Source organism: Anopheles darlingi, chromosome 3, assembly GCF_943734745.1.
Source record: "Anopheles darlingi chromosome 3, idAnoDarlMG_H_01, whole genome shotgun sequence".
In the NCBI taxonomy this organism is placed as follows: Eukaryota; Metazoa; Arthropoda; class Insecta; order Diptera; family Culicidae; genus Anopheles; species Anopheles darlingi.
The window spans coordinates 13,325,759-13,338,871 of NC_064875.1; the positions used below are offsets into that span (position 1 = coordinate 13,325,759).

At 47.3% G+C, this 13,113-nt stretch overlaps 4 protein-coding genes across 5 annotated transcripts in view; 3 read left to right on the forward strand and 1 right to left on the reverse strand.

The window, feature by feature from the left end:
• Positions 1–3,733, reverse strand: part of LOC125958264 (uncharacterized) — a 58,652-nt gene extending 54,919 nt beyond the window's left edge. The window contains exons 1-2 of one of the 2 annotated variants that reach the window (XM_049691509.1): positions 3,696–3,733; positions 2,442–2,947 (exon numbers count right to left, since the gene is read on the reverse strand). The gene's annotated coding sequence lies outside the window, so the exon portion shown is untranslated. Of the gene's footprint in view, positions 1–2,441; positions 2,948–3,598 lie in introns of both variants that reach the window. The other variant, XM_049691508.1, reaches the window with a different exon arrangement.
• A 442-nt stretch (positions 3,734–4,175) lies between these two features.
• LOC125958279 (mitochondrial genome maintenance exonuclease 1-like) lies at positions 4,176–5,328 on the forward strand. Its single transcript, XM_049691526.1, has 2 exons — positions 4,176–4,950; positions 5,010–5,328. Exons 1-2 carry the CDS (start codon positions 4,187–4,189, stop codon positions 5,305–5,307), a joined length of 1,062 nt encoding a protein of 353 aa, XP_049547483.1. The 5' UTR covers positions 4,176–4,186; the 3' UTR covers positions 5,308–5,328.
• Positions 5,329–5,442: 114 nt separating this feature from the next.
• LOC125958299 (probable tyrosyl-DNA phosphodiesterase) lies at positions 5,443–7,663 on the forward strand. The gene is made up of 5 exons (XM_049691567.1): positions 5,443–5,497; positions 5,565–5,645; positions 5,711–6,758; positions 6,828–7,413; positions 7,483–7,663. The coding sequence occupies exons 1-5, from the start codon at positions 5,464–5,466 to the stop codon at positions 7,609–7,611; spliced, it is 1,878 nt and encodes a 625-aa protein (XP_049547524.1). The 5' UTR covers positions 5,443–5,463; the 3' UTR covers positions 7,612–7,663.
• A 386-nt stretch (positions 7,664–8,049) lies between these two features.
• Positions 8,050–10,816, forward strand: LOC125958300 (acetylcholine receptor subunit alpha). The gene is made up of 8 exons (XM_049691568.1): positions 8,050–8,342; positions 8,428–8,625; positions 8,699–9,504; positions 9,589–9,757; positions 9,833–9,976; positions 10,049–10,215; positions 10,290–10,425; positions 10,494–10,816. The coding sequence occupies exons 1-7, from the start codon at positions 8,246–8,248 to the stop codon at positions 10,404–10,406; spliced, it is 1,698 nt and encodes a 565-aa protein (XP_049547525.1). The 5' UTR covers positions 8,050–8,245; the 3' UTR covers positions 10,407–10,425; positions 10,494–10,816.
• Positions 10,817–13,113: the final 2,297 nt, after the last annotated feature.

Consider the following 13,113-nt stretch of genomic DNA (forward strand, 5'->3'; position numbering starts at 1 on the left):
ACATTTACATTCGTATAGTAATCTATGTACATGTTATGCATTTGTAGATTATTATGAAATATGGAATTTTCTACGAAAAAGATCAAAGTAACAGAACTTTTTCCTAAGGACCGGAGAGCGGTAGGGACATTCCATGAAACCAAAGCAATCATATCGCCTTTTCATGCTAGTCCTAATCACAAAGTAGCCTCAATGCCACAATAAAAAAAATGCAAAGAAAAGCCATTAACAACTGCAGCTGTGAAAAGCGTTTGATGCTGGTTTCTAAGGCTACCTAATAAAAAAACCGCTACCGTTTGTCTTCTCTAGACGGAATGCGAAATCCTCCATTCTTCAAGAGTTAAACAACAAGATTGATATTTATTACCAACAACAAAAACATCGTAGCCTGCTACGAGACTTGAGATATTCAAAAATTTCCATACACTTCAGGACCCTCATTTCCTAATAATCGGACGCTGCAATCACAAAATGGAAACATCAGCTCCTTGATTAATCGCAACAATCTTTCAAACGAACTGATCATCATCTAATCATCAAGATAGCTCATCCAGTCGCTCCCAACCAAACAATGCCAATGGCTCGGTTCGCTCCTGGCAAGAGAGATGCTTTATCTTGAAACGGTTTTCTGAATACCCCTCGCCAAAACAAAAATGTCGCGTATCCCTCCTGATGCATTTGACTAATTCCTGATGCGTTAAAGCCATCCCGCGGATGCAAACAATAGAACATAGAGCATCCCGCCGCCAACGACGCTTCTCTCTCTTTTTCAAACACAATTCCGGTGCACAATTAGGTAACGCCAGCTTCCCAAAAATTACACCGCTACTGCAGCCGGGGTGACAGAGTCTTGTTAACGCCAGCAACCCGGCTAACCCTTTCACCATCGGGACCACATTCGTTACAAGGTAAATACTTCACACCCTTTCATGCCTAATCCTTGCGCAGTGAGAACGCACAGCGCATATACAATGGTACCGTTCTGGAGCAGGCAAAGCTCAATGTGTATATCGGATTCAATTGATTCATTCCCATTTGGGAAAGGAAAAAAAAGGATCCTTTGTCGTTTGTTGAAAGCCACTCTGCGACATTCTCGATGTACGACTTGAGAGGATCGCCACTCGGGACCTTTCTTAAAAAGTCGAAACCAATGCTCAGGACATATTTGTAGCATATGCTATTCATAAGATGCATAGCAGCCCGTAGGAGAGGAGGAACCAGGGAGAAGGACGAGAAGAGGTGCAAGGCCGTTGAATGGCACACGCTTATGCGAAGGTGAGTAATAGACTCGAGGGACGCACTGTTAACTGCAGTGCTCTGCCAAGCTTCTCGGCCAGCCACAGCATCCGTACGGGGAATTGGCTTGGCTGCGTTTTTATTAATGAACCACAGATGTCTTTTCCGCTCCCTCGGTCGGGATTTCCACACCCTCCCAAAAGCCAGACGAAAAACTCCCTTCCCTCGCGGCGGCACTCGGAAGCCACTTATCGAACCCCTCGGGGTACAACTGTAGAAGGCGCCATAGTGCGCCACCGCCATGAAGGATGAAGATTTCGTGTAAGATAATCTACTCCCGTAAGGGAATAAAGCCTTTAGCGCTCAGGCGAAAGGAGAAAATGAGGAAAGCGAAGGAAGCAGGAAAGGGGAACCTCATTCATGTACGCATTTTACGCTCAAAACCGTATCGAGAGAATTGTACCGTTCAAGCACATCGCCACAAAACAATCAAACAAATGCATGGAGTTTTTGTGTTTTTTTTTTGTGCACGATAAAATAACTCAACAAGTCCGAGAAAGGAGTTGCTGAAGAATACTTAATGCTGGTTACACACGCATGCATATACGCAAGGAATGTCTTTTGCCAGGGAAGAAAGGATCGAAGGTTTTGGGTTTACCGAAACCGAACAAAAGGGTTTACCCGCTTGTTGACACCGCAAATCGGTTGATTGCCGATCGAATGGTTACGACCGTAATGGGGAAGTGAGAACTTGATGGCCAAAACAAATTGGTGATCGAGTCCGTCGGTCGGTCGGTCGATCGCTCGGTCTGTGGTAAAACATGCCACGGAGTGGTCTGGCGGAAGAAAGCCATGCGGCAGGGGATTTGTTGACGAAACAACTTCCGAAACAACTTCCGTTCCACTCCACTCGAGCTGTGTCGAGTTCGAAACCGAGAACCGAGAAGAAAGCGGTGCTACAGCTTCTGCCTAAAAGCCGGCATATGGTTTTCTCTATTTCACGCTGCGCCGGAGGATATCACTTCCCAAGATGCATCCCTTGGAATTGCCTTGGAAAATCCTGCTACAAAATCTTTAACATCCGGAGACAGTATGTGCAGTGATAGCATCGACTCCGAAGCGCGACCACACAGCATCCTCTCGGTGACAAACAAACCAGACCCCGAAACCATGAATCCTGTTTTCGACAGAAGAAGATAACGTACCTTTGGCCATGGTGTAGCAGCAATCGTCGGGAGTGCTTCGGGAGGGAGGATTCCAGTCCCGCACACCTTCCACCGTTGGCTAGCTCGGCGTGGCTGGTTCGTTATGTTTTTTTAACCATAAAAACGGCTAAAAGATAAGAATCACGCACTTGGATTTTTCCCCTCACTGAGTTTTAAGACGGAACCGAGATTTTTGCTTCTTCTTTTTCTTTCTCTTTCTTCGCTTCCCTGGAAATCACTGGGAGAAAGAGGATCCTTACGGTGCGGTGCGTCGCCCAACCACAACAATGAACACGTTTAGAGGATGAAATAATCCGCAGGATCGGCAGGATAGGGAGGATAACCGAAACCGCACCACACTTCGTTCGTCACGTGGTTCCGGTAGACCGAGCACGTGACAGGTTTTAACACTTCGGTTCGATCACTTGCTTTACTCCCCGTGTTTGATAAACCATATTTACACTCCCGTGACGGAATTCACTGGAACTGGAATTTGCGGTTAAATCCTGGTAAAAAGAAATGGAAGGTTAATATGGAACAGCTAGCGCTCGCTGCTGAGAGTAAGTGAAGCTATTTGTGGTCCGTTTGATCCTCGATCCAAGTAGCGCTTAGTCGTCGTGCGTGCGTGCGTACGTGCGTACAACCGGCATAATTGTCGCCGATGCATAACTGCGACCTTTGGGCTCGGTTCGCTGGTGTTGCTGTGGAATGTCCATAAATCACGGGCATGCCACATAGAGGAATAGATTCCGCCCGTTCACGTCGACCGGAATCACGGAACACGCTGACCAAGCACGACGTAAATGTCGCTCGTCTCTACGGTTCGTCACGCAGATCTCCACGATCGATCGATCTTTTAGCACGTTCCCGAGCAATGAGGAGCAAAAAAAAACTTAACTGTTGCAGTTTTTAACACTCAGCTTCACCCACACTAAAACTTATTTCAGAAGAGTCCGAGGTTTTGCACAAAATATTCAATGCTGCAGTTGCAAAAATATGAAGCACAATCACGATGCGCGGGGGCAGGAACTATTGTAAACAATTCCATAACGTGTTCGCCGGCCTGACCGGTATTGGCGGGGATTAGTAGTTTGATTAAACACCGACCACTATCTTAGCACGAACACGGTGGTTAATCACAAACGCGAATAACATACCCCGGAAGCAGTGCACTACTACATACTAACACCAGATTTCAACTTGCAAATACCAGACTTATCGATATACTATTTTTACGTAAAAACCAGGAGCGACCACAACGATTTCCGGACACCGCGAAACGTGACCTCCACCTTCCGCTGTTCGACGTCGTTTAAAAAAAAGTGGAATGCTCATATTTCACCGAACATCACTGTAAACTTTGGTTCGTCGTTTAAATCACTGGGGTTTAGGAGTCGAAAGTTGCGACTCCTGGACCCTGTTTATACAGCTCAGGAGTAACGCTATCTCAAGCTGGCTTGAACATGAAGCGCGTTTGAATTTGTAAATCCAATTATTTCTAATTTCTGCCTGATCGACTCCCTTTTTTGGTATTTTCGGTGATGATTAACCATTTCCGAACGATTGGCAGTTTTTACACATTTTTTTCGACACGCAACAACCAGCAGATTTCACGAGCGGTTGGAAGATGGTTTCAAGAAGAAGAAGAAGAAGAAAAGGCCGGCTTTTATTTGTAAACAAAGTTCGATCGCGGTCTTCGCGGTTTTTTAGTTTAACCGAATTTTAGTGAAATTTTCGCAATAAATATGTTGAATCGCTTCTATTTCCGCTGCTTGAGCACAGCTGCGAAGAGTGCTGAAGAAAAAGCAACAAAAGTGAGCCTTATAAAGCGGTTAAACTACGAAAATAAAGCACTGTACGGTGCGGTTATCAGAACGAGGAAGAAAAAGGTGGTTGCAGCACCGCAAACGCCTAGAAATGAAACGGAATTCTCATCGGAGATTTACTGGCAAAGTCGCAACGTTTCTCGTATTATAGAAACACAATTACCTCCGGCAACAGCAACCCCGGTTATCGCTCAAACAGAACCGCAACTAGCCGGATTGCCCACACCGTTCACGAGACTGGAGCTGAATTCTATGAACAGATTCCCGTTGGTGCCATCCTCAAGTGGTATCCTTGAGGCCCGCTGGCCACTACACGAGCAACATGAAAGTGTGGAATACAAAGCGCCTTCGGTTAATCGAGTTCTTACGGCCACAATGCCGGAAGCTTCGCGACAGGCGCTGCTCCGTTGGAAGGCATCCAAAATCGCCGAATTAGGAGAGGAGGGCTTCCAGCAAATGCAAAAGGAAATCTTCGAACGAGGCACTAACTTGCACTCCGTGCTGGAATTATGGCTGGCTGGTGAAGACCCTCCGTCGGCGATGATCGAGCGATCCAGCTCCCTGTGGAAGAGTGTAGAAAGTGCCTTAGCCAAGGTAGAGCGTCCTGCACAGATAATCGAGAAGAGACTGTACCATCCTTACCTGCACTACAGCGGAGTAGTCGATTGCATGACTTCGATAGAGTAAGTGAAGGGCTTGAATTTTATTTGCTCGTTTTAATAATCTTTGATTCTTGTTCCAGGGGGAAATACCACGTGATCGAATGGAAAACGTCGGATAATCCCAAGAAAACGGTAGCGGCCACTTACGATGCCCCGATTCAGCTATGTGCTTATCTAGGAGCGTTGCAGGCCAGTAACGAGCTACGGGAGACAAAGGTAGAAAACGGAGCGATATTCGTTGCGTACACTAGCGGCAAACCAGCCAATGTCCATCTGCTAAATTCAACCAACATGCGACGTTACTGGAATTTGTGGCTACTGCGTCTGCAAGAATACTGGATTCGTTATCGTGATGGGACCCTTCCGGAACCCATTTAATTGCTTGTTATAGCTTTCCTGGCCAATAAATTTCTGTTTTTTCCTGTTTTTGAAAATGCGCCTTTTTTCAAATGTGCTTGACGTTTCTCGGCGTCGCTGTCATGCCTGTGCAGCAGATCCGGGAGAAAAGTTTGTTTTGAACGTTCTCAGTTTGGAATGGAAAATAATAAAAGAAAAATGGATTCAAATGGTGAGGTTGGTGTTAATTTCGGTCCGTATTATTTCATTGAACAGCTTTCCGATTCTCCCTTTAATAGCTCCGACCAAGGCTTGCCAATACGGAAGTGATTGTTACCGTGTAAATCCGCTTCATTTCAGGGAATACTCGCATCCACACAGTAAGTTCTCCGTAATAATCGCTTGCACATTCCTCCGTGTTAAAAGAATACGTGATTCTTTTCAGTTGAAACCCTGTTGTCCAAAGTCGCATCCATCAACCAAGTTGTTGTTCCGGAACAAATAAAAATCAACAAAAGTGTGTTCGAAGAGCAAATCCGAATCGTTGCAAAGCAATTCCCGCATCTTGCGGATGGCGTAAAACACCCAGCAAAACAGACTAAACTGGACACAGGGGCCACTAGTTTGGAACCATCTTCATCAAAGCAAGTTTCTTCACAAATAAAACCATCGCCTGTTCCTCCGACCGACAGCAAGAATGCAATCGAAAGTCTCTTTGCGGAACGAAGAGCTAAGATGCAGTCCGCGAAGAGAGAAGCACCAACACCGGTGCCGGTTCCTGAGCCAAATTCAAATGCAGCATCTTCTGTCGCAACTGCTGATACAGGAGTTTCGTTACAAAAGTCCTTACCACGTGATATCAATGCATACTTTCCCGTCGTTGCTCCCCGTGGCCAAATGGCTCAAAAATTGGCTGCCGCGGAACCGTACAACTTTTTCCTTACTACCATCACGGACTCCAAGCCGACGCATAGCGAACCCCTGTCGGTAACATTTCAGGAATTGCTTGATTCAAGCCTCGGTCAACTGGAATCTTCTGTCCAAATGAACTTCATGGTCGACATAGGTTGGCTCCTGGCGCATTATTATTTTGCCGGTTACGAAAATGTCCCGCTGTTAATACTGTACGGTGATGAAACGCCTGAACTAAGGATGGTATCGAAGAAGAAACCGAACGTAACGGCAGTCAAGGTGGACATTAAAACACCGTTCGGGGTGCATCACACAAAGATGGGACTGTACGGGTATCGTGATGGTTCCATGCGCATCGTTATCTCGACGGCAAACCTGTATGAAGACGATTGGCATAATCGTACTCAGGGACTGTGGATCAGCCCGCGATTACCGGCCGTTCCGGAGGATGCGGACACTGCCTTCGGTGAAAGTGTAACCGATTTCCGATCCAACCTGCTCGCCTACTTAGATGCTTACAAATTAACCCAACTTCAACCTTGGATTGCTAGGATACGGCGAACGGACTTTTCCGATATCAAGTAAATTCTTAGTTTCACACTCAAGCTTAAATGTTCTTCTCTAATCGAGTTATTGTTTCCCTTTTACAGAGTTTGTTTGGTTGCATCGGTCCCCGGAGGACACGTGAACACACCGAAAGGACCACTCTGGGGACATGCCCGTTTAGGATACCTGTTGACCAAGTATGCGGCACCGATCGATGATAGCTGTCCATTAGTGGCGCAAAGCTCCAGCATCGGCAGTCTGGGCCCGTCACCCGAATCGTGGGTTCTGGGGGAAATCATGGCCAACTTCCGGAAGGACAGTGCCCCGATTGGTATAAGGAGAATGCCCGGTTTTCGCATGATTTATCCTAGCTACTCAAACGTACGGCAAAGCCACGATTCCTTGCTCGGTGGCGGATGTCTACCGTATGGTCGTGCTACGCATTCAAAGCAAGAGTGGCTCAAGACGTACCTTCATCAGTGGTTTTGTCGATCACGCCATCGGAACAAAGCGATGCCACATATCAAAACCTATTGCAGGTGGTCACATCGTGGACTGTATTGGTTTCTGCTTACATCCGCCAATCTGTCCAAATCGGCCTGGGGAGTGTACAACAAAACGGGACGCTTCGAGAAACCTCTACGGATCAATAGCTACGAAGCGGGTGTCCTGTTTCTGCCTAAACTGTTGGTAAGAAGGCTGGGAGGAATCGTAATCGGAATCGGAACTAAACTGCTTCTTCTTCCTTTCTTTTGCCAGCTGGATGAGAACTTCTTTCCGATGGAGGCGGGCAAGAAAGATCCCCAGTTTCCGATGCCGTATGATGTTCCCATTATTCCGTACGCACCGGAGGACACACCGTTTTTCATGGATTATCTGACCCAGTGAGCAGTGGGCACCGTATTCACATATGTTTCTCTTAATTCACGGTAAAATATAATACCATTTAGTTGCTTTCAACATAAGTTCCATTTTTTTACAATAAACTCCGATATTGTCAAACAATGCAATTAGAAATACTCTCTTATTTTACGAAACTTATTTCGCAAAGAAACATATCAAATCACTCTCCGCAACTAAATGAACTATCCAGCGATTGCTGTCTTCCAGACCATGCTGTCCTGGGCTAGAGCGATGGATGTAAAATGCACTTGCAGCACCCTGACCCGGCTTTTAGATACAGCACGTGGGAGTGGTTGTCATGGTGGTAATCCCTAGTACATAACATGTGTACCAGTTCATTCGCTTCGTGGGTGTTTGTGGGCTCTGAAATTAGCATAAATGTCGTATGATAACCACCGCACTATCACTCTTTCTCTCGGTTTCTTCCATCCGCCTCTACGAGGACGAGGAAACTCTTATCATAAATCTTGCATCCATTCTACAGGGAGCATGCTGTATCTGGCCGCTCTGCGGTGATGTGGCTGGTCAGTTGGTGATACGCTGTGGTGCAGTGCTGAACTCGAGATCGGAAACTTAAAAACGTTCTTTTTTAAGAGAGGATTCACAAGATATTAAAAAGATGAGCTGGGCTAGCGCATCGAAGATTAGATTTTTTATTCTGCTCACTATGTTGGCGGTTTGCCACGCAGACACGGATTACAATGTGACTTTCGAGTGTAGGGCCATTCAACATCCGGTGATGATGGAACTTTAGATTAGCGGTTTCTCACGCCCTTCTTTTGGCTCCTTTATCAATTGCAGATCTGCACAAATGCAAACAGTACAACGCGGTTAGTGGCTACAACTACCGGAGCTTCTTCAAGCTGCATGAGCTCGATCATCACGGGACACTGGATGCCAATTTGACCGTCGATCTGCTCCTGTTCGTCATGGGTCCACGCGACGGTCACATACTGCTGAGCCAGGAGGAAAAACCCTCAAACGAGTCACTGGAAATCGGTAAATCATTCTCACGCTCTCTTGGAGTAACCATCTGCGTATTAATCGTTATGTATTCGTTCCCGATCGTTAGTTCTCGGTGGTGGTGGAAATAGCTTTTCCACTATCCGCCAGGGTGCGAAAGGTGGTGGTATCAAAGCGAAGTCATATCCCGGACTCTTATCACCAATCTTTCCGCTTCCGGTGCGCATCCGTATCGACAGCATGGGTTTGGTGAAAGTTTGGTGCGGCAATCTCACCGCCGACGTGCCCTTCATGGAGACGATATCGGAGAAGCTGAAGGATAATCCGGTCCGTTATGTGAGCTTCTCGAGCTGGTCCACTGCGGTGTCCAAGTGGTTCTATGACTGTCCACCGGAAGATGCGACTGGCAGCAACAGCACAATTGTGGGCAGTGAGCTGGAGATCGTGAAAACGAACCACGAATTGCTGCACCAGATGCTGCATGAGACGCCCCGTTGGACGGAACCACCGGAAAGGTTTACCGGTATTAACATTACCACGCTGTACGTGCAAGAGTTTACCTACGATCAAATGACCGACATTGTGGGATTGTCCGGAATGCTGCGCATGCGATGGTACGATCCTCGGTATCGCTGGAACGCTTCGGAGTACGGTGAGATTGAGCTCATTGAGGAGGTTTGCGATGTACTCTGGATGCCGTACCTCGAGGCGAGTCTGTTCTCGGGTAGCTTCAGCACCTGTTACGTGCACAGTGATGGCCTGCTGGTGGTCGACATTGACGAGTTCACCTGGTACAACTACTGCTCGCAAACGGATAACTATCGCTGGCCATACGACAGTAACCTTTGCAACGTGATGCTGTATGCCGTGGCATACAATCGAATCGTTCCAATACGGTTGAACAGTACCGCATTGGTAAGTATCATCATCATCAACATCATCATCAGCGACAACAGTCGCAGCCATTACTAATTCGTCTGCCCAATGCTCGATCCCTAGATGTACGAGATCGCATTTGAACAATCGGAATGGTCATTAACCGGTGTGGCCGTGCACGAAACCCGCCAAAGCAACACACCATACGGGCTACTTCCGGCGCTCGAGCTGCACATGCAAATGACCCGAAAAAGTGATATACATTTGGCCGCGATCTATCCTTCATACTTTGGTTAGTAGTCAGTAGGCGTGACCTAGAACCGTACACACTAACCCATACTTTGCGCTCTTTACTGTTCCATCCCAGTGGCCAATTTGTTGATTTCGCTTTCATTCATCGTGCACGGCGGCCGGACACGGTTGCTGCTCAATACGCTCGGGCTGATCATTCTACTGAAATCGTTCCTCAGCCTGTCCATCATCGTACCACGCTCGGGAGTGCCGAAAATATGTAACAAACCTTCTGATCTCTAGTGGCCACCAGTAAGGCATTTCTCAATAATCATATAAAATATCATTGCAGACATCTACTTCCAACTGACACTGTTGTTCTATGCAATCTCGCTGATTCTCCACGTGGTCGATCTCTGGTTGAAGCGAACACGTGCAACGATCGCTCCAACTTCCTGGCTTAATCGGGCCATTAACTTTCCCGCCCTTCGCTACATACTGGCCATGGATCAACGTAGTGTAAGAAGCGTAGTGTAACGATCCGAGCGCAAAGGCGTTGTAGTTGATTAGTGTCCTCTCAATCCGAATTGCAGAACTACAACACACTGGAGCATAAGAATGTGCTGTGGGACGAAGTAACGCAGGTGCTGGGCAGGATTATGATGGTGGCGGAGCTGATTGTTCTCTGCATCGGGTTTAGCAGTCCCTAGGCTTCGAACAGCGTTATAGGTAGGAGCTCGCCGGTCTGTCAGGCAACCGGCACTGACCAAAGCAATGGGGTCCTCTTCCATTTTCAGTGTAGCCGTAAGGACGCAAGATCGCCTTTTGAGGTCATACTAATTAATTACTAAGCGAGGCTGAGGCCTTCGAAATGATTGAATGATCAGCCCGAGACCGAGGCATCTTGCCGCAAGCTGCTCACTGCAGCGATCGTGAATCGACAGAGTAGCCGATCCATTGAGCCGTGAATCGTGTTTCTCCTTCGAACTCATTATTCGGTGTTCTGATAGTTGAAGTTCACTCTAAGACAGAAATAGCTTCTTTTTTTATTAAATCTTGTTTTAAGCTAAATCTTTTCCTATCGTTCGTTAATACATGTTTCCTAAAATCAACTCTTATACAGTGTTTTTACAACAAAAAAATCAAACAAAGTCGAGTAACACTCATCTAAAAGGCTAATCCGCTTCCTCGCACAATCGATCATGACACGATCAATTCTGAGGATTCACGTCACTAATATCCAAGTAGCGCACAAATTACAGGCCCAACGCTACCTCGCCACATGTAATATCACCTTTGGCCGCAGTGAGATTAACGATGAGGTACCCTGTTAGTCGCTAACCACGGGCTACGCTCGATCGTCGTGCAAATCATCGGAAGGAGAAGCTGTTTACATTTGCTCGATCATTCCTTACGGGCGCACCGGATATGTACGGTTTTCGTAATAGCTTATTAAACAGTTTGTTGCAGTTCCTGTTCTTATCTTATCCGATCGTAATAGTTTAATATCAGGGAAGAAGTCAGCTTTCCGTTTTGTGTGCAAAGAGAAATGCAAGTGTATTGTCGTTCAATTCGAAATGTAACTCACTAATCTACAATTAATTCCCTCGGAGCTTCGGACAACCAGTGACTGTGATAAAACCAAATTCCACGTGCCACCGTGCGAACCGGTGATCCGTGATGAGCACCGTACACCTCATGAACTGGCAGCAGGAAACCGGTTTTCGGACCCGTCTTCAGTTCTTCATTCTTGAATAAACGAAAGTGAATTGTACCGAGGTAGCTACTGCGCTTCACGGAACAAACGAAACGGAACTCGCTCTGCACATCGTTTAAGCCAGCCTCCCCTGTAAGGTGCGAGTATAGGAACGCACGCCAAGGTGAGAAAGTGGTCACCGTTTGTTGGTCCGGTTCGGTTCGTGGCTCATCGTCAAACCGGTCCCATCTCTCGAGAACGGGGCCCTCGCTGAAGGTCGTTTGGACTTCAAAGCTGGATATCCGCTTTGGTGAGCTGAAGGAAAGCAAGAGGAGAGGCTCTTTCTCGAGTAAAATCCCAAATGTTCCCTTTGGTTCTTCACCATCTACGCTCAACTCTGATCCGACCGATCTTACATAATTCAAGCCTGTCCACATGCAGCAGATGGTTTGCAATTTCGCTTCTCAGCATGCGGCATCCATTGGTTACCGATGGAAAATGTCTCTAAAGCCCTAAATTCCCTTTCGCTTTCCGGTGGCTACATAATTCGATCAAATCTCCAGGGTGGGCTCCCCCCTCCCCTTCTCCCCCGCAAAATGGACACCTGATCATTTCAAAACCAACGACGGCGGCAATGATCGCAATTGTGAGTGTGCCCAGAGATCACATCACATCGGATGCAGTGGTGCACTTTTTCCACTTTTCCGCCTCGTTCGACACGCTCGAGGCGCAATCGTCCAGCACTTTTCCATCCCCGCCCACCGACCACCCGAGGTGTCTGCCGTAACATGAGAGCCCGATAACCGGAACTAAACCGAAACCGACGATGCTGCGAAAGAGGTGCCATTATTAGCGATGTGTGGAAACGGTTAGATTGAATATCAACCATCACGAATGAAGTGAAGCTGTTTTATGACCGCATTCCCTTTTTTTTTGTAGTCATTGCATCGTTGCGCAGAGTCGGTGCAGAATGTTGTAAAATCTGTCGCCTGAATCTGTCGCTTTTCACACGAAAAAAAGGGCGAAATAACTCGCTGGCACTAGCCATCACCGTCGTTGGTCAAAGCAATCCGCGGCGTCCGCGAGGACGCCAAAACAACGTTGAACTTGAATCATATTTGCGCGTGCGGTGACAGCTTGCACTTTTTCGCCGGACTCTAATCAAATTTCGAATCAAAGTCGCTAATCGAAAAACTCAACATTGAAAAGCGAACCGTGAAGGTCGTGTCCTATGGGCCCGGAATATCGGCTCAGAACTGTGGCAGAAGATCGATTCGATTTGCTCAACCTGCCCTTAGCCACAGCCCTATTTGCAGCAGCTTCCTTATGCACCCTATTAGTTGATCATAGGCTAGATATGCTCATTCATCACGAGATTGGACGAACTACCAAATAGACAGCGCATCATCAACCCATCATCGGCCTTCATCGCTCTTCAGCATCATTTTATTGAAATTCTCTTGCTCGAAACGCGCACTCCTCGAATGGGGGGCACTCTTTCGTGATCGTGGCTTCGCGATGATCACTCACTCTCAGCCGGGCGGAGCGCAGCAGCACGATCGTTCGTGGACACCCACCATCGTCCCCAAGACAGAGTGGCGTTCTCTTTGGGGATCCTCGTAACCGTGGATCGCTCGCTAACGCGACACTTGGGGCAAGTGGTGGTGGTCCACTACAGCTCGGTTGCGACTCGCATGATCATTCGGCCGCAGCACCTCACA